Raw genomic sequence first — 20,589 nt, forward strand, 5'->3', positions numbered from 1 at the left:
CCGGGTCTACATACGGTGTCTGTATTGGATATTATTTACTTTCAACTGTTTGTTGTTTGATCACACCGCCAAGCACAGCACACATGTTGGCGGCTTTCGTCCTTTGATGTTTATTAAATTGTGCGACTCTTGTATCAACCACAGCTTTGTCTGCTGCTTGGCTGTGATTGCAGTTAAATAAGAAGCCCATGTCGGCTATTGTTTGAGCAACGACTGTATACAGATTTCATGGAAGACAATCACAAAGACGATTTACTGGCTTTACTCATGGATCCGTAATAAGTAACACTTCCGATAATGTTTACTTCGGCTTAACAATTCAAAAACCTAATGAAACCAGTTTTCTCTTCTAGAGTAGAATATGGAGCTTCACCACAACCTGTTCAAATTGATAAATTTCAGAAGCCAAGCGTTGTACACACTATTTCTCGTACGTTATATATATCGTATTATTTTAGAATTCATACACGATCACTTCTCCAAAATCACTTAAAGAACCTGGATAAATTGTTAAGTTCCGATCGTTTATTATTAAAAGTCATACGCGAATTCTTCCACCAAATTATAATAAACGTTTTACACACTATTTCTCGTACGTTAAACAAATATTTTCACAGTCCGATAAAAATACACGTAAATGAATTTAAATTTCAGGAACCATGCCACGATCATATTATTATAAAAGTCACAACTAATCTCATGCCCAAAATGAAGTTAATTTCTTGTTTTGTTTTTTTTACTTTTCTCCAAATTTTTTTTTTCATGTGTGAATGAATATACGAAATTTCGGGAGCCATGCTACGACCGCGTTATATCCGAATTCGCGTTATGGCGGGGCGCGTTATAGCGGGGTTCCACTGTACTACTGCCAAGGTTTATTTTCCATTTACAATGGTTCAGTTTCCATAAGAATAAGTAGTGATTCTATCTGTGAATATCCACAGTTTTGGTGTCATGATGGGATAAACTTACTTTATTACGACAATACACATTCATCCAATGTTTCTTTGATAGAACCAAATTTTATTTGCGCATGAATTCTCAGCATTTGCAAAGACACTCCACATACATGTGCGCCAAAGATCATTTTTCAAAATCACGCATGAAAAACCTTGCCTTCTTGAGGCTTTTGCACGATCCTCTGGGAAAACCAGAAATGATCGTTGAGATACTTTCTGGTGTTAAACTCATTTGCCAGCAAATATCACTTACCGGTATGTGGCTTTTTGGTTACAGTGTAGTATGTTTACAGTAATACTGCATGTGATCATGTGACTGATCTAGCTTAAGTGAGTAAGACAATGTTGTTGCTAATTTCACCCTTTAATCCTGTCTGTAAGAGTTCAATTAATTATGGTTGGGTTCTGTGAGGTATGTTCTGCCAAGTTCGATGATTAAATTTACTAGCATAAATTAGAATTTAAACTATCTATGATTGCAAGTAATTTGAATAGGATTAAAGATGTTAATTGATTATGGTTGGATTACTCTGGAGCTTAATTAGCATCAAGCTGATTTGGTCTGACATCTCTGTTTAAAGTTTGTCGAAGCATACCAATAACAAAACAGCAAATTCCAAACAAAGGAAATAAAAACATTCAATGATGGGTGGAAACAAAAGTTTCAGTGACTGCAACAAAGTTAAGAGACAAGAAAATGCATTAAGTTCTTCCTGTAAAACGGTTATTAATGTCTGTTAAAGTGGCAAGAATGGCATCACATTTCATGCATGTTGTGACTCCTTGCTCATAAACTAAGTTTTAGAAAAAAAAGAAGCAAAACCAGCAGTTTTGTAGAATTCAACAATCTACTTCCATAGAATACAAAGTGAAAATTCAAAAGTTACTTACAGTAATGTGAATTAAATCCCAAATAATCGTAAATGTTTTATCACAAGTCAAAAAGCAGAGAACGTTCAAAATGAATTTCAAGTCCTGAATGTGTGGATGTACCAAGAGTCCTGATGTATCACAATGATGTAATCCAAAAATGTCTTTGATTAAATACAAAATTATTCCAAAAAAGTACTTTGTAATTCTAGTGAATTAGTTAATTGATTCCTCTCAAATTACATCAGAACACAACCAAAAACTCTGACCATAAATTCCCAAAGACTGATATGAAAAAGGAATGAACTGCTTACCTAACACATTTAAATACAAACTGTCACCTGATCTATGACAAAAAAGAACTTTCAGGAAAACTGATCATTTCTAGTGGAAAAATTTACAAATTGTATAAAAGGTCCACAAAAAAGTGAAAACAATGGCTAAACTATTGCATTAATTTTCTGGGAGATGCTTTCTCATAAATTTATTGATAATAATAGGCTATCATCTTCTTGTTAAGAATACCTTATATTTAGTAAGAAATATATACAAGAGGTATATCCACAAACTGGATTTGATACAAATCCATTCATACTAGCTTGAGTTCTGCTCACAAGCCAGTATATCTAACAAGAGTCTCTTGAAAAGATTGATCCTCTGCTGGCCAAAATGATTTTCCAGGAATTCAAAATAAGACCATTTCTTCCATTAAGCTACCGAGTTTTGAAATGAGATAATATTTGTCAGCAATAACAAGATTTTCATGGATCTACTGGATATCAGATTGGCATAATTTTCATTCAGGACCAACAAGAGATCACAAGAAGTCTTCAGGTGAAAACATCTTGTTGATATTACTTTTGATTCTGAAAGAATAATAAGATGATTTTTAAGATGGCTACGATTTCCATTTATAACCAACTATGCATCATAAGTCAATGGTGACAACACAATTATTACAAGTTATCTAGAAATAGTGAAAAGATTTTTAAGATGGCTAATGTGTTGGCAATAGTGGAAGTCAAATCAGAACCATTTTTTATTTAGACCAGCTAGATATTATAAGAAGTCTTTGAGAGAAAGTCCCATGCTGGTTATGATCATTCATTAAGGCATAGCTATAACATGATTTCGCCACTGTGACATCCATATTAGATGTCAGAGCATTTTCATTTAGGACCAACTAATCACTACAAGTAATTGCTTGTGAAAATCTCATTTTTATAAGACCATCCATTCAAAAAGAGCAAAAACAATATTTTCATGATGTGTGCTTTAGTGGCTAAATGAGGTATGCAAAGAGTACCTTTTGCACTTCGCACAAACTAGACATCATAAGACATCTGGTGGTGAAAACCCCATGGCAATAAAAAGTGATAAAGATGGCCACTGCGGCAGCCAAACTGAATAACAGTTCCGGATTTTTTATTATTTTTTCCAACTAGAGATCACAAGAAATGTTGATATGACTGTTCATTCATCAAGAACAATATCAATAACAAGATTTTCAAGATGGACACAGTGATGGCCATATGGGATACCAGATCAGCACCATTTAATTTTATAGCAAGTAGACATCTTAAGCGTTCTTGTGAAAACTTCATTGTAATAGGAATTTCCATTAATTTTTAGGACCAAAAAAAAAAAATGAAAAATAATAAGTGGCTAAAACCATGTACTATGTGTAATGACAAAAAATAATGCATTTACTTGATAGTATAAAAACAACCAATATTTCAGGCATGTCAATAAAGCAATACCAATTAAAGGTTACTTGTGTTTTGTGTTTTGTTAGACTATGAGATTAATGAGGTTACTATTGTGTGTCTTTTACCACACATGTACAACAACTGGTTTAGTTGGTACAATCCCTATTTAAAGCATTTTGCCTACAAGACTTGTGGTTTTTGTTGACTCAGTCATGGAATGGTCCTTAGCTGAGTAGAAAAACCAGAGCAAATGATAAATTTTGTTGTGAAAGGAAACCCAGAGTCATGCATCATAAATGCACACACAGTATCTATGTGGTTTTTAAGCATGACTCATCAAACGTATTCACAACATTATATACAAAATATTTTACATACTTAAAGAGTTTTTAATTTAATATTTTTATTTTTTTTTGTTTTGCCAATTTATATAACTTCTTTGATTGAAATTCATGAGTTATATATTCTCAAACTAATTTTGGAAAGTTTGAAAATGGTTTCCAACGTTGTCAACTCTGATCACAACCACAAACCTGTGATTCTCAACAGATCTGATTATTGGTTCTCTCCTTGCCACAAACTGATATTTTGACCTAAACATTGGAGTCAAGGTTAACCAATCAGAAGCAGGTTTACCTCGTTAATAGGTGTGAATCTTGCTAATGTTTTAACTCATCTTGACAATACAGCATAAGCCTGTATTTCATGTATGATCAAAATGTGGCCACTAGAGTAGTAATTAACTCCACCAATCAAGCCAGATAAATAATAGTTCTCCACTGTTGTAATGTGCTCAGCTTTAATGCCAATCAGGATATAATACATTAATGCTTTCGAATGCATCATCAAAACAATATTTTGTTTAAATTCAAGAAAAAGTAAAAAAAAATATATCAGCTTAAACTTTATATCAAAACAACTGAACTTCATTTGGACATAACCAGAATGTGCTTGTGCAGTCAAAAATGAACTCAATTAGATAATACTGTATTCAGGCAATGTAAGACACTATTAAACTAACAACTACAGTACACCCAAAATTACCCTTATCTAAAAATTGGCCAAAATGGTCACTGGCTAGTGACAACCAGTGTATTTGGGGGGTCTGGACTGTGAAGTGTTCCCTTTACCAATCACTGCAATCTCACCTCTGTCTGCATTGGTTCGAATCTTGGGCTTGGCCAGTGTCTTCACATGGACCAGTGGTTCTTGCAAAGGTTTGAAGGTTTTTCTTTCACCAATTATACTCTCACCAATTATACTCTCTGCTATGTAAAGCCTATCCTGTGCCGAGATATGGTGTTAAACCCAAAACAACAATAAATGTATGTGGCTTCTAAAGTACACAGGACTGTTCAATTTGACTTCAGCACTAAAGCCACCCCAGCTAATCAGTGACTTAATCTGATTAATGGAACCAGCTCATCATTGTTTATTGGCACTAGACAGCATGAATCAAAGAAACAATTAGTGGCAATATGTCTTTGGTACTTGCCACCGCTTTCTTTAATTTGTTGCAGTGCAGCCCAGAATAGATATATGCTCATTGGCATAATATAGCTATAGATAGGTTCCATTCACTCAATGAAGTATTACTTTCAAGTGAAATAAGTCGGATTTAAGAGAGAGTTCAGCATCATCAGTATTTAAAAGTGAATTAAGACAATGGAGACGTCCAGGAAAAGGAAAGCTTATTCTGTGATTTTTTTATGGCTTCTTCAGCGCTGGATCAAACTTGACAAGGACTGTTGAATGTAAGAATCATGCTGACATTGAGCATTTCTTTATAGGTGCTAAGATCACAATCAACAGAATAGAATCTACTAATGACAGTGACCAGCAGGACCATCTGGAGGAATCCCAATGATATTTCCAAATTCATATTTGCATTCAATAATGGACTAATGTGGCTAGAAAGTCAGGACAATGAGCCCTTGAAAATTATGCAGCTGAGAAACATATATACGCTATATTATAAAAAGAATGATCAGGTCTCAAACTACATACAATCATGAAATGATTTCAGTAGGGAATACATATCATGGTTGTCAACAGTGTTTATCCTATTCTGATTAGTATTTTTAATGGACGTCATTGGATTTTAAATGAATTACATACAAGTTTGTTATTTTCTTGTTCTGTTGCTGTTATTCAATGTTTTGGAATTGCTAAAAGCATGCTGCACATGATATTATATACCTATATATGTTCCAAGTCTGATCAAAATGGGATAAAAAATGCAGCCTCCTTACTGGCAACAAGCACCGCCGATCAGATGCATTGTCGTCTTTTTTGTAAGTGTTTAGCTCATTCATTATCCAACTCATTCAAGATCATAATGATACTCATGTATATCTTTGATCAAAACTAGATCCCATATGGATCAAAAATCACCTCATTAACCTGCATGCGTCTCACTCATTACTGAAATGGTCAGAGAATTTGATGCTATAAAGTCATATCTTAAGTTTGCTTAAAACTGGATCAGAAATATGGACTCTAGAGTGGTAAGGAGGAATTGCTGACAGGTGTACATGATGGTCAATGCACACAGGACACATGGCCATACCATAAGCCTACCTGGCCTTAGGGCCTTGTGGGCCCCCTGTGTCATGCTTGATGATTTAATTGTCTATTATGTCACTGTATTGGTGCATGGTTGACTCAGGTCTTGATGACCTGGACTTTGTGTATGTGATCTCCAAATAAAGTCATTGTGTAGAAATCAATATTGTCTAGTTAGTCTTACCCTGACTGTGATATATGAGCTTTATGACCCTAAAATCTATAGATGTCTTTATTGCCCTAAATGCAATGCCATCCACACAGCTTGGTCCATGTATGTGGTTTAGAACTAAAATTATAATACAAACTGAATTCTTAATATAGTTATAATAACCTTGATCTTTAAATTTATAAAACACCAAATTCAATGTGATTCTTTCTTACCCAATGTGTAAGTTATACACAAACATTTGTGAAGGCAGATGGTCAGGAACTGAAATAATTATTGTGCAGAATCAATTTTTTTTCTGTCATAATGGCCTTGGCCTCTGACTATTTTTAATCTTAAAATCAATCATCATCTTCCACACCAAAGTTCAAGATATCCAACAGGTTTGGTCCAATTATGTGATATAGAATTAATGTTACTTTGTGAAAACCATCTGTGTTTTTATGTCAGTTACCATGACTACTGATTCTAAAACCAATCGGGTTCTACCTTACCACAAATGCAAACCTACCAAAAAGATTGGTAACTGTAGATGGTCGAGAACTCAAATTATTGTATGGAAACCATTCTTGTTCCTTCAAAGTTTTTCCAGTCAATGACCTTGACCTAGGATTTTCTTACCCAAAATTGATATTTATTTTTTTATTCCAAGCGCAAATCATCCACAATGTTTAATAATGAGAGATAGCTTACAACAAAAATGAAAACGCAGACATAAAATTTTAACAAGACCTAAAAACATAACATAATACACTCTGCATTATGCTGTATGTATATAAATAAAGCTTTCTTACATGTGGTCATTATGATTTCCTCTAAGGCTGATATCTGTAGTGGTCTGACAATTGGCGGCATTCTGTCCACTCTCATTAACATATTCTTCCTGAAATAAACATAGTGCAACTGAAAAAACATACAAGTTGTTTTGACCAACAACCATCCAGACAAATTTTGTACCATCGATTACAAAGAGGCATCTTTACTTGTATATTAACATGTGCTGAATGTTTTCTTCAAAAACTGAAAGCCATCAATGTTTTGTTCCATAATTATGTAGGTTCAAAGCCTATCAAAAATATGATCCAAGATATAAAAGAATTACAATTAGCACATTTAACTTTGTTAAATACACCCATTTTTATTACCCGATTCTCTTACTTTCATTCATTGGTGGGGGTCCATGTTTTATAATAGAACTAAAAACTGATTCTTTTAGAGGTCAAACTCATAAATGGATGAAGGCACTATGCCTAACAACAGGTGCTTCCACAAGAGGGTGTATGTTATCAAGATTAACCTTTTGCTCAAAATGGCAACCTCATTACAATTATACTTTTTCTCTATTCATATGCAAAAAGTTGACATTACTTCTAAATGTATTCACAGTTCAAAGGTCCAAAGCTGGCCAAGTGGTCTAACCTTCCCACCTTTACTGATCACTGCTATCTCACCTCTGTCCACATGGATTCGGCTCTTGGGCTGAGCCAACGTGGGCATGTGAGAAAGCTGCCACTAGGTTCCCATGGCTCGGTGGTTCTTACAGGGGGGTTTCTCTGGTTCTTCCTCTACTAATTATAATGGCAACCAAGCATAGCCTAACTTGCACAAAGAAATGGCATTCAACCCAAAACAACATCAACTGTCCATATTTGGTGTAAATGAAATTGGGGATTTTCCACATCTTCTGCAGAAATAAATAATATTTTTAAAACTGCAGAAAAACTAACCTATGCCTGCTTTTGAAATACTTTAGAGTTCTTTTATGATAATAATGGTAAAAAGTGTGTGAATATTTGAGTAAAAGCCCATATTCTTTTCTTTACGGTCACTACTGACAGAAGAACAATAACTCTTTCTGACACATGGCTACATAAACAATAACCATAGTATGACATAAATTCTGTACAAAAACACATTAAAACTTTATTTTACGAAAATGCAGATATAATACTAAGAAATGAAATTATACCAATGTAAAGTCATTATAATAAATTTATTCAAACAACTAAGTATAGCTTTTTTTGTGTAATTTACCTTTAAGGTTCGATTTCGATATATGATGCCTAATTACTGACAGTGTTAATGACTAGCAGTATCTACTCTAAGTAGGATTCTTAGCTAGAGACACTGGTATTCAAATTAAAATTCTTCTATTTAGTACAGGCAAAAACAAGGTCAAAGTTATCACTTTGCAGAATTTGGACTAAATCCAAATCATTTCATTTTTTGACTACTCAAATATAAATTCAACAGGGTTAAAAGTTAATGCAAGAGTCATTAGTGTCCATCACTACACTCAGTAGGGACTGGATGGTCCTGGTGTTCATCACTACACTCAGTGGGGACTGGATGGTCCTAGTTGTTGTTGTTGTTGTGGGCTTTAACGCCATTTTTCAGCACACGATAGGCTATACATGGCGGCCAGTATTAATGGTGGAGGAAGAACCCGGGAAAACCACAGAAAGAACCACCGACCCTCGAGAAGCTACTGGCAAGCTTTCTCACATACCCACATTGGTCGAATCCGAGACTCGAACCTACGCAGACAGAGGTGAGATGGCAGTGATCATAACGGAGAGTGCTTTAGACCCCGGATGGTCCTAGTGTTCAAACTTCTCTGCAGTATGTGCTATGATCTAATAGCACCCTCTTTGTTATTCTTTTTCACAGTGTGCATCACAAAGTAAAACTCAATCAACCAAAAGTTATGAAATATGGCGGGGGCTTTGCTGATAGCCAATTGCTTCAAAAATCGGAATTATAAATGAATTACACTTGAACACTATCCAACTACTGAAAAGATCATGCTTTTCATTCTATAAAAGGAAGTAAAATCTGACTACAAAGAAACACTGCAGCTGTTCACAAACTTGTCAAACATATAATATATATGGCTTAAACTGTCTAATTCAAGGAAAGAAGGTAATAACTTTTGTTCTTGTACTTGCATCTAGCATCTCTTTCATTTACATATAATGAGTTGTTCCACTTCCTGATCCTACCTATGCAAATTAGCTCTTGTTTGTTAGTTAATTTATATGTGAAATGGTGGATTATACCTGACCTTTTTGTCTTTAACTACCACTATTTTAACTGCCCAAGGGATAGTTTTACATCAGCTCAAATCATGACTGTTTGCCATTTGTACATGCTGCATGTAACGGACATACTGAAAGGGGCAGGGTGTTTTGGGGGATTTTTTGTTGTTGAAGGTTACTGAAAATTGCGTTTTTTTGAAACACGATGGTGGGGTAGGGGGTGGGAGTACAAAAGTGTATTTTGTTTAGCATAACATGCCATTTCCTCAGACAAATTAAACATTTTATGACAAGCCCAATGGGTACCTCACCTTGCAAACAGGACAGGCCTGATCTAAAATTAGAGGGGCCCCAGGCTATCAGATTTCTTTTTGCACTGATGCACAATTGGTTCTAAGATTAATTCAGTTCTGAAATTGTGCATCGATTGGCCAATGAGAAGATAGTATTACATGCATTGCACTTGCATATTAAGCAGGTTCAGTCATGTACATGTCGAATGTAAGTATGGAATAATGGACTGGCATGCCTTCAAGATAACAGAGTATGCCAAACTTGGATAGTTATACAAAGTCAAACACCTGAGCCAAACATCAGTACCAACTTTATTACCCTACGAGAAATGTAGCTTCAAATATCAGCCTGGATTTTGTTACAACTTTATGGTCTTACACTAAGTAACAAAAAAGAGTGAGAACTAACAAGGCTAGTAAAATTAAATATATAATTTATTTCCCTAGAATACAAATTGAAAGTTTTTAAAAAAAACTCACAGCATTGTTATTAAGATCCCAAATAGTCCATAAAAGTTCTATCCCAAGTTTAAATGTACAGAGTTCCAAATGAATTCCAGTGTTGTTCCAAGTAAAATCCAATACTGATAATGATTATGTGCCAATAGCCTTGAATGTGCTACCATGCCAACAGTCTTGATGGATCACAATGATATAAACTCAAATGTTCTTAAATGAATTCACAGTAATTCAGTAAGAGTGATTTTGCTCAAGAAGTATCAATGGGCATTTTGTCATTCCAGTAAATAATTTAACTAAGTAAATCCTCCCAAATTTTAGCTCAATGAACACAACAATAACACTGATTCTACTTTGGATATTAAGGCAGGAATAAGTAATTTTAAAGTAAACAATATTAATATAAAAGGCTATGGCACACAATAACAAAACCAGTATGAAAGTCAACTTCTTTTTAAAACATTTGAAGTGGTCAACAAGATCAGGGATATCCAACTCAAAAACTAATGCTGTAAACTCAGATACAAGTAAACACATTTACCTCTATTAATAATGATTTGAATATTCGATCTGACTAAAATCAGATCAACACAGTTTTACATGAAGATCTGACCAGGACAACTTAGGGGTCATGTTCTTGTAACCTATGTTATTACCATAATCACAAATTATACAAACCATTCAGAGGACATCTTATATCTTCATGTTTGGAGACGGAGCAGTGTGGATTAAGAGCATGAATGTGTGCTGAATGATTTGATTCACGTTCAAATTTCTTAAAGCTTCATTTCCATTGGTTAATTCAAAGGTCACCAGAACATGATCTTTAAGTGGACGTCATCAGATCTTCATGTAGGACAGCACAGATCCGATTTTAATATTGAATATTTAATCTATAATCATAGAGAAATACCACCTCTATATTGTGTTGTTTCCAAAATAAATGTCACTAGTCAGGTAGGACCTTAACTTGATTACTGACCAAGGTCAATCAAATAATATATGCATAACATACAATCAGAGATAAGCCAACATAGAATACAAATATACAAAACAATTGTTAAATAGGTAACATGATAAGGAAGAGATGTCCTCCATTGTAATTTTTTATATAGTACATGCATGACTTTCATGTGAATTTAAAGAAACAATATGAGACCCTGAGTGTGTGTGCCTTATGAATATGATATTTCATGAAAAAATGCATTGGTGGCACCTGGTAAAAAGCACAGAAAAAGACTTTAGAATATCTGGAACATATCAAAAGTCAATTTGTTCTTATATTCTCCAAAAACAGCATTCACTGTTTTTACTATGCCCTTCTGTTGTAACATCCATTGCAATTACCATATTTACTGTATACATTGAACTAGATAAAATTTAATAAATTCCTGTCCCAGAACTTAGTGAAACTTTTTTTCACCTAGGTTATATGTCTAATAAGACTTAAGAAACAAAATAAATTTATGTTGAGTTTGCACCCTACCCCCATTGCCTGTTGCAATAAAATAGATAAACAATACACATTTTTGATAATAAAATTTAAAAAAAATAACCTTGCACTGTTATCATTTATTCCTCTTTTTCTTTCATCATGAGCATTAAATATATCCACGAACTCTGTTTATGTAGCATACCATGGGCAACCATAATGTAGCATGCATTGTTTATATCAAATAACACGACACATTGTTCATTGACGTGAACATGAGAAACAAATCGTGTTTGATTGTACTCAGAGGTATGAATAAAATATCTGACTGAAAAGTGGATCCAATAAAATCGCAAATGATCAACCGATTGCTTGAAGGTATCGGCCATTCACTTATGATGCAGTGTTAGGTGCAAAATAACCAATACTGTATGATATTTAAGTTAACTATATGACAGTATCTCGCAAATAAAAATCACTATTTGAAAATACAGTCACTTGAGTGCAAAATAACAATCTTTTCACTGGCATGGGTTACAAAAAGTATTATTAAAAGCAAGTTATTGCTGTGTATAATATCTACCAGCAGAATCCCGGGTGGTGAATAAACACAACAGACAACCAGCAATAAACTCACTGTTTGAACTTACTTACAGGATATTAAAGATAAAGGTATTTTTTTTTAAAGCAATCCGACCTCAGAAGCTGGCATTGAATACTTTTAAGTGTGCCAATTTGTTTAAGGATATTAACCACCAAGGTTATTTTATTACAAAGTAAGCCAACTTCAGAAGCAGTTTTTGGATTGTTTTAAGTGTGGCAATCATATTTACCATACAAAGTTGGCTGACACAGGGAACTAACTTTGCTTCCTTTTCACCAGGATTCAAATGGGAATTTTGAAAATAAATTTAAACAATGTAACAAGTTTTAAAGTGATAAAATATAGTGCTTCATGCATGGGCATCGATGACCCAGTGTTGCCAGGGAAACTGGAGAAAATAAAATGATTTCGCTGACAATATGATCATTAACATGGATGAAATTCCAGTGTACTTTATCTCATTCTTGGACTGACTGTCAATAAGATAGGGGGTTTAAAGTGTGAGAAACAGCAAGACATATTTTAGGCCTTGCAGCTTCAGCTTCAGGAGATTTGTTTCCTCCAACGATACTTTTTTCAAGGCACGAGAAAGCTAAAAAGATATTTATACACTGAACAAATTATCGTACATGTGAAGGTTTGGCAGATGAGACGCTGATAATGCAGCAGATTAAAGTGTTTTATCTCAGGTATATTGCATTTTTTCAAATAAAATTTAAGTTGGAGTGCATTTTCAAACAATTTTAAAGGTGTCCCACAACTCACAACTTAATAAAAAAAAACAGTGTGTACCAAAACATACAGTGCACAAAAAATTTACTTTAAATATTTATTTATGGTGTCCCAATAGTACTAAAATGTAAGACAAAGTATATACATGTTGTTTTTGTTTTGGTGCTTTTGAGGTTTTACATGTAGGACTAGGTGTACGGACAGAAAAGGATGGGGGAGATAACCAAAGCAAACATACCAAAATATATACGGAATGTTTCAGTATGGAAATGTGTGAAAATCTGAATGGGTGGGTACACACTACAGCAATTTTACTAGCAGCTACATATTATCATGTTTCCGAAAGGTGCCGAATATTGTCTAAAGTCTCTGGAGTATGTGTAATGAATGACACTTTTTTCCTAAAAAGCTCACAGTGCTGATAATACAAATGCCCTTAGAAGAAATATTAATGAAAATAATTTCTGGGCCGATTACGCAGTTCTATTCAAGATATTAATAATTATTATTCATTTCTTATACTGAATAGAGAAAAAACTGCTTCAGTTGTCCATGTAATGAAGAGCAATTATTAATTTTTGTATGACCCTGTTAGATGTAATTCTTCAGCCTTATTTTCTTTTCACCATGCATTATGGATCGATGTGAAGATGCAAATATTAGAAGCTGAAAGTCACTCGACACAAAATATGATAGAGTTATTTAATCAATAATAATAATAAAAAGTATTGATTTAGAACAACTTTTTTGTTTATCTTCTGTTGAGCTGTTTTATTCAGCCTGCTATAAATATATAAGAAAGTCACTCAGAGACTTGCACGTCAATTCATTGACAATTACGTAGTAATTTGTCTTGTACAGTTTTAATCCGGGATAATTTATCTTGGTAGTAAGCAAAATTGTGTTTCATATCTATTTCTTATCAGATATTTAACAAATCTTGTATGGAGTTTTTTTCTTTTCTTTCATGTTTTGCGTGCTGGTGTATGTATATCCATAATGATGGAGTACAATAAAGACATTAGAACTTTAAATGTTCGGACAACTATTGACATCTTTCATAAGAGACAACTGATGAACACTATTTAACAAACACGTTTGCACAAATAGCTAACCTTGATTCATCATCTATTAATAAAAAATGCTCTAATTGCAAAGCTGTATTGATACAAGAATAAACGAGGGTTGGCAAAGAATGAATTTGAAAATGAAGCATTTTCAGTACCAGTTAACACTGTGACAGCACCTAAAGTTCCAAGTGGAAAACTTTATGAAGAGGAACTTTCATCTTGCAAGCAAGCATGTACAAGTTTAGCAACTGAAATGTCACAGTTCAAACAACAGTCAGAACAAATCGAGTCACTGAAGGCACAAAAAACTGTTGAAATTAGAGAAACTATAGAAAAGCATCAGCATGAGATTTTTAGTCTTCAAAGGTCTCAAGAATTAAAAACTCACTCAAAGAAATTAAAATCAAAGACCCAACAACTATCCTCTCAAGCGAAAAAGATAATAAATGATAAAGACAAAATGCTTCAAAAATTCCATTTCGTTGTTAAAGAGAAACAAGATGCACGTTATGAAAATACTCTACTGAGGAGAACCCTAACACGATATGCCATTAAGAGAGTTTCTGATGCAAACAACAGAGCATTGCAAAAGACCATAATTTGTCAGAAGAAAAAGCTTTCAATATTGAAAACTGACAATGAAAATTTATGGCTCAGCAACATCAGATTAACTGTTCACTTATGACATGAGCAAGAGACGGTGAGAATGTTAAATGAAAAGTTAACGGCATCAGAAAATGCAAGTGATATCAAAGGTAAAGGTAATAGTCAGCTGAAGAAAGACTTGCAAAATATAACACATAACAGAGATTATTTGCAAGCTCTTCTACAAGATAATGCTGTAATTGACCTGTACAATCACGTAACAAAATGTTACACACCTGATACAAGACAATGCATTATGAACATTACCAGTTATAATGTTGCATCAGCTAATGTAGGTCCAGCAATAACAGAAATTTTAAAGCTTGCTAACAGAACTCCTAATGAAGTTCCATCGAGAACTGTGGATAATATAATAGCTGAAAAACTTGCTATTGGACAAAAGCAGCTTGGAGCTACTGTTGGTAGAGCACAAAATACATGCTTGTACGGTGATGAAACAAGAACATTTGGGCAGACGTACCAAACATTTTTGTTAAGTGATGAAAACAAAACGTGTATTTTCTGGGTCTGAGAGATATGTCTGACAAATCAACCAGAACTACACTGGACATTTTTAGGAACATATTAAATAACATTTCTCACATGTGTAAATCTTACAGAAACAATAATAATACAAACTCTAACATTTCTGAAAAAGCTATAAAAAATTGGGCTCTGTCCCAAGGGTGGGAATAGTATTCTATGCAACATAAGAGATTTTATGTCTGACAGAGACCAATTTTTTTTAGCTTTTACAGAAATGTTAGAGCAATATAGGAGAGATGTCATGCTTATGTTTTCAAGTAACTGGAATGATATAACAGAGGGATAACAGACAGCCACAGTTATGGTCCTGGGGCTCATATCAGAGTTAATAACAGCCCCTTTATGGAGACTGATTGAAACTAATGTTCATGTTTTAAACATGAACAACAGTTATCATGCAGTGCTAGCCTTCTTTGACAGAGCTGGTCAAGAATCTACAGATTTCATTAATGGTAATGACCACCCATTTGAATGTAGTCTATTTGAAAAAGACGAAATTTATGCCTAACTTGTTCAGCCCTGTGATGGCATTGATGACAATGTATGTGCTCTTGCACAAATGGCTTTCAAAGGGCTTGGAAGTTTTCTCACAAAGGCTATGAAAGAACAGCTGCCTGGTGGAAGTTACTTTCAGCCAACAGACGCAATCAGAGGACACACCCAGTCATATACATCACTGCCAATAATGGAAAAAGATAAAATGCTATCAAAATGTAGACAAGAAGGTAGACAAATACAAGCCAAATATAAAGAAAGGCTAACAGAAATTGAGGCAAAATGAAAAGAGCCTTTGCAAAATAAACAGCTTGCTCTAGAAAAGAAACAAAAGAGCACTCAAAATAAAATCAAAGCACACAAATGCAATCCTTTATTATGGTTTGTGACAAAGACCAGATGATGCTGAGAACATCCTTGCAGAGCTAAAAGTTACAGCGAAAAGAAAGACACTAACACCACAAATATGATTCAGGCAGAGTCTTAAAACAGACTGTAAAAGATAAACAACTGTACAAAATGAGTGTAAAGGGTAAGGCATACTCAATAGAAAAACTGAAAAATAACCTCATTCAGTTAATTAACGATGCCGCAGATAGCCCAAATGAGGAATCACCTGTACATGAAATGCCATTACTTGCTGGAAAGAAGGTTAATCATACCTTCAGTGAGGGCAAGTGGCCTGGGCGTGTATTGAGTGTAGTAGTGGGATTTCCTGAATTTTACAACATTGTATACGATTGTGATTTGCAGGACACAAGTTCCCTAAATGCCAACTACAATTACACTCTCAAAGAGGATAACAGAAACAGCCATCTGGAAACTGTTCCAGAGGCGTAGTGTATTTACAGTTATTACTGTTCCTTCACAACAAAATGGCCAAGTTATCAGTGAAGTGGAATTATTTGTATAAATGTTTATTGTTTAAAAGTTTTATGAATTTGTTATTATGGTTTTAAGTCAAGTTCTTGATATAATTCCTAGCTGTGTTTAATATTTAATGATAAAATGTAGATGTTATTCAGCTTTAGGAAGATTCACTTCATGCAGTAGATAAGAAACATTCAATTTAGATATTTATAAGTTGATAATTTATATTATCGCAATATTTTCCAAGTAAAATGCAACAATTTATTAAATTGTATCAGTGCATTCATTTAGTTCATATTCGAGCATTGTGTTGAGACATATCTTTCTTTTGGAATATAATAATTAAAGTTTTGCAGAGTGAATTATAGTTATAATTGTAAGTAAGGATGAATAAATGCTTTCTACACTTTTTTTTAGTAGTGTGCAATGAAAGCAATTGTATATTTTTTAGTCTTTTACTCATAACGAGTTATCTTTCTTTTTACACGTCAAAAATATATTTATGTCATTTTATACGTTTAAAAAAAACACACTGATATGATCTATAGTAACGGGAAAACAACATTTAAATCGGCTATAATCATCAGTTCATAGTTTAAATCAATCAGTAAGACAAACAGTTTAAATTCATAATGTATACAATTTGTTGTGTAAATAGTGTTCTTCTGACGTTTTTCTGTAATTTGAGTTCGTAAAAATGCCTGAGGGTACCGGTATAAAAAAAATGACATAATCAATCTTACAGATATCCTTTTCAAATAAACGTTATTATTCATCTTAAAGATGATATTACCGTAAAATATGTTTTCAAGCTGCTTATAACAAACGGCTCAAGAACCTTTGCCGTCCCTACTTGGTGTCCCAACAAACACGGTATCCCAACATATACGGTAAATAAGGGTAAGTTGTTTACCAGTACTAGCCTTATTAATTAATTACATACTGCTTAAAAATCCCCGATAGGCCTTTAAGCTGATCTTTCATTCCTTATGTTCATAAACTAGCTTCATGCCACATGGTCTAAAGAGCTTTACTACAATGATCACTGCCATCTTACCTCTTCCAGTGTGCGAGAAAGCTTACCATTAACTTTCCCTGGGTCGGTAGTATTTCCCATAATTGTCCTCCACCAAATATACTGGTCGCCATGTATAGACTCTTGTGTGCTGATAACACTGGACAACAAATTTTTACAAAAGTCATGTTACTGAAATAAAATTAGTCAATTCTTATCAATTTTTATGTGCTGAACACGAATATGACAGTCAAATTGCAAAATTGGCTCTAGTTTTTTTGTAATCTGCAAGAAATTAATGTTTACATAACGAAATGCATTCCAATAGTAAAAGGTCAACTGTAATAGCCTACCTATAAAAAATCAGGTCATTGACTACATCTTAGATTTCTTCGCCTGTCTCTTGTACAGCTGTTCGGGAGCATCTCTGAGGAGTGTCCAGCAGTAGTCAGCCAGCATTGTAGTGGACCATTTTCCCTGGTATCTTTGTTCCATTGTTGCGATATCTTGATGAAAACGTTCGCCGTGTTCATCACTAACAATACCACAGTTGCTAGGAAAGAAATCCAAATGGGAATGAAGGAAGTGAATCTTTAGAGACATATTGCAGCCAAGTTTCTTATACTTCATCAACATGTCTTCTACTAGTTCCTTATAGTTTTCTGCCCTAACATTTCCGAGGAAGTTTGTAGAAACTAGGCGAAAAGCATTCCATGCTTGTTTCGCGTCACCTTCCAGCAAGTTGTTGAACCGGTCATCTTTGAAAAGCTCTCGAATCTGAGGACCCACAAAAACTCCCTCTTTAATCTTTGCTTCGCTGAGTCGAGGGAATTTTTCATGCAGGTATCGGAATGCTGGCAAAGTCCGGTCAATGGCTTTCACGAAGTTCTTCATCAAACCTAGTTTGATGTGAAGGGGTGGTAGCAAGATTTTCTGAGCCTCAACCAGAGCTGGGTGTTGGATATTCTTCTCTCCAATGGCTACATTCTGCCTGTGAGTCCATTCCTTCCTCATGTAGTGCATTTCCCTTGCTCGGCTATCCCACTCGCATAAGAAACACATGTATTTTGTATATCCTTGCTGCAGTCCCATTAAAAGGGCAACTACCTTCAAATCACCACAGAGGTGCCAGCTGTACTTGTTATACTCAATGGAATTCAGTAGCTGCCTTAAGTTATCATATGTCTCTTTCATGTGGACAGCATACGCTACTGGAATAGATGGAAGAATGTTTCCATTGTGCAAAAGCACAGCCTTGAGACTCAGTTTCGAAGAGTCCACAAATAGTCTCCATTCTTGTGGGTCATGAGTGATTTTTAAAGCATTAATGAGGCCCTCAATATCGGAACAGAATATCAGATTACTTTCCTTTCTGAAGAAAGGCTCCAATTGCTGGTGGCGCTTTCGATATGCAGTAATTGTGACATCTTCTTCTAGAAGATTCCATTGTTGGAGTCTTGATCCTAGCAATTCTGCCTTGTTCTTTGATAAGTCCAAATCACGAATCAGGTCATTTAGTTCTTCCTGTGTTATTCTGTGTGGGGTTGATGATGCACCACAGTGAAAATCTGGATCACTGCATGCTGATGGACCAGGAGAAGAACAAATCGACTCACCTTTGTCTTCGTCAGATGAATCAAGAGAATATTCTGCTGGAGGTTCTGGAATAGGAAGTCCCTCACCATGTGGAACTGGTCTCAATGCAGACGGAATGTTTGGGTAGACTATTCTCGACTTCTTTCGCTTCGTTATTCCGCCGGAAAGAGGAGGAACCAAGCAGAAGTAACAGTCATTTAGGTGGTTGCTTGGCTCTCTCCACACCATTGGGACTGCAAACGGCATTGATGACCTTTTGCAATTCAACCACTGTGAAAGCTGTGTTGTACATGTATCACAGCATATATGCGGAGCCCAAGGCTTGTCTTGGTCACCAACCTTGCATCCGAAGTAAAGATGATATGCCTTCTTCACTTGAGAATTGATACTTTTCCTCTGGTTGGCAAATGTCACTTCCCCACAAATATAGCAAAAATTGTCCGCGGTATTAACACACTTTCGAGGCATTACTGTTCTTTATTGTACGTAAATGGATAAAATAATAAGTTTTATGTAACAGTAGCTTGAACTGTCTCGCACAACGTCTAAAATATTTTAAATGCTGAACCTATCTGATTGGGCTTTATATAGTACACTGCTTACGTCAGCTTCAGCAGCCGCCCGGCATTAGTATAATAGGCCTACACATGTATAGTACACTGCTGACGTCAACTTACTTCAGCAGCCGCATGGCATTAGTATTGCATTGCATCAGAAAATGATGCAATCAACTGTGGATGATGTGAGCATGATGGTATTATGCAATGTTACATCATTATTCCGGATGTTGCTGCAGTCCTACTGGAGAAATTTACACAGTGAAACATAGAAAATGAGGTATATGAATATCTTCAAAACGAGAGCCAATACAAATTTTTCACGGTTATATTCGTGTTCGGCACACCAAAATACTACAGATTAGGGCCTTTTCAAGTCAGTAATGATTTCACTGTTGACCAGTGTAATCTAACATAAAGCACGTAACAACAATAACATCATCACTGCGATTCATCGCGAAGTGTTTTGTTATGTATCTCAACCGGAAACACATGTACATGACGATGGGTGCTTTGCTGTTCTAAACTGTGCAATTTGCCGCACTGAAACGGAACAAATATGTATCGGTAAAATATTAGTGATGATCTAATAAAAACAAATACATTTCTTTGTTTGTTAATTTATTTATTGCTTGATTTGTAATATAATATGTTGGAATTCAAGTAGTGTTATGTTCTTATTTTTTCACTCTGATGTTTACTATTTTAGTTATGAACGAATATGCATATATTTTTCGTCGTCCGTTTCATCACTTGGGATAATGAAGAAATCCTGCCAGTCATTAAATATTCATTTATGCAAATATGTAAATGACTTTCGTTGAAACGATGGTTTTCATTGAACATTGTGGTTTTTTAAAAATTAACATTGACACTGAGACTTGTGCTGCTAGAAATTTAGTATTATTTTATCAGACCGGTAGTGTATATACTTTAACCGTTACTAAAAAAATTATTGTAAGTTT

The 20,589-nt window shown here is 34.7% G+C and overlaps 1 protein-coding gene across 1 annotated transcript; it reads right to left on the minus strand.

The window, feature by feature from the left end:
* Window positions 1-504: 504 nt before the first annotated feature.
* On the minus strand, window positions 505-20,102 carry LOC149793688 (uncharacterized). Its single transcript, XM_089967663.1, has 3 exons — window positions 17,514-20,102; window positions 7,067-7,155; window positions 505-2,695 (listed from the first exon to the last, which is right to left on the minus strand). Exon 1 carries the CDS (start codon window positions 19,533-19,535, stop codon window positions 17,847-17,849), a length of 1,689 nt encoding a protein of 562 aa, XP_089823789.1. The 5' UTR covers window positions 19,536-20,102; the 3' UTR covers window positions 505-2,695; window positions 7,067-7,155; window positions 17,514-17,846.
* Window positions 20,103-20,589: the final 487 nt, after the last annotated feature.

Source organism: Sinohyriopsis cumingii, chromosome 8, assembly GCF_028554795.1.
Source record: "Sinohyriopsis cumingii isolate HCF-2022 chromosome 8, ASM2855479v2, whole genome shotgun sequence".
Lineage (NCBI taxonomy): Eukaryota > Metazoa > Mollusca > Bivalvia > Unionida > Unionidae > Sinohyriopsis > Sinohyriopsis cumingii.

What these genes read in the sequence shown, in the direction of transcription:
- LOC149793688 (XM_089967663.1), bottom strand. Translation starts at nt 19,535, where the DNA reads ATGCCTCGAAAGTGTGTTAATACCGCGGACAATTTTTGCTATATTTGT.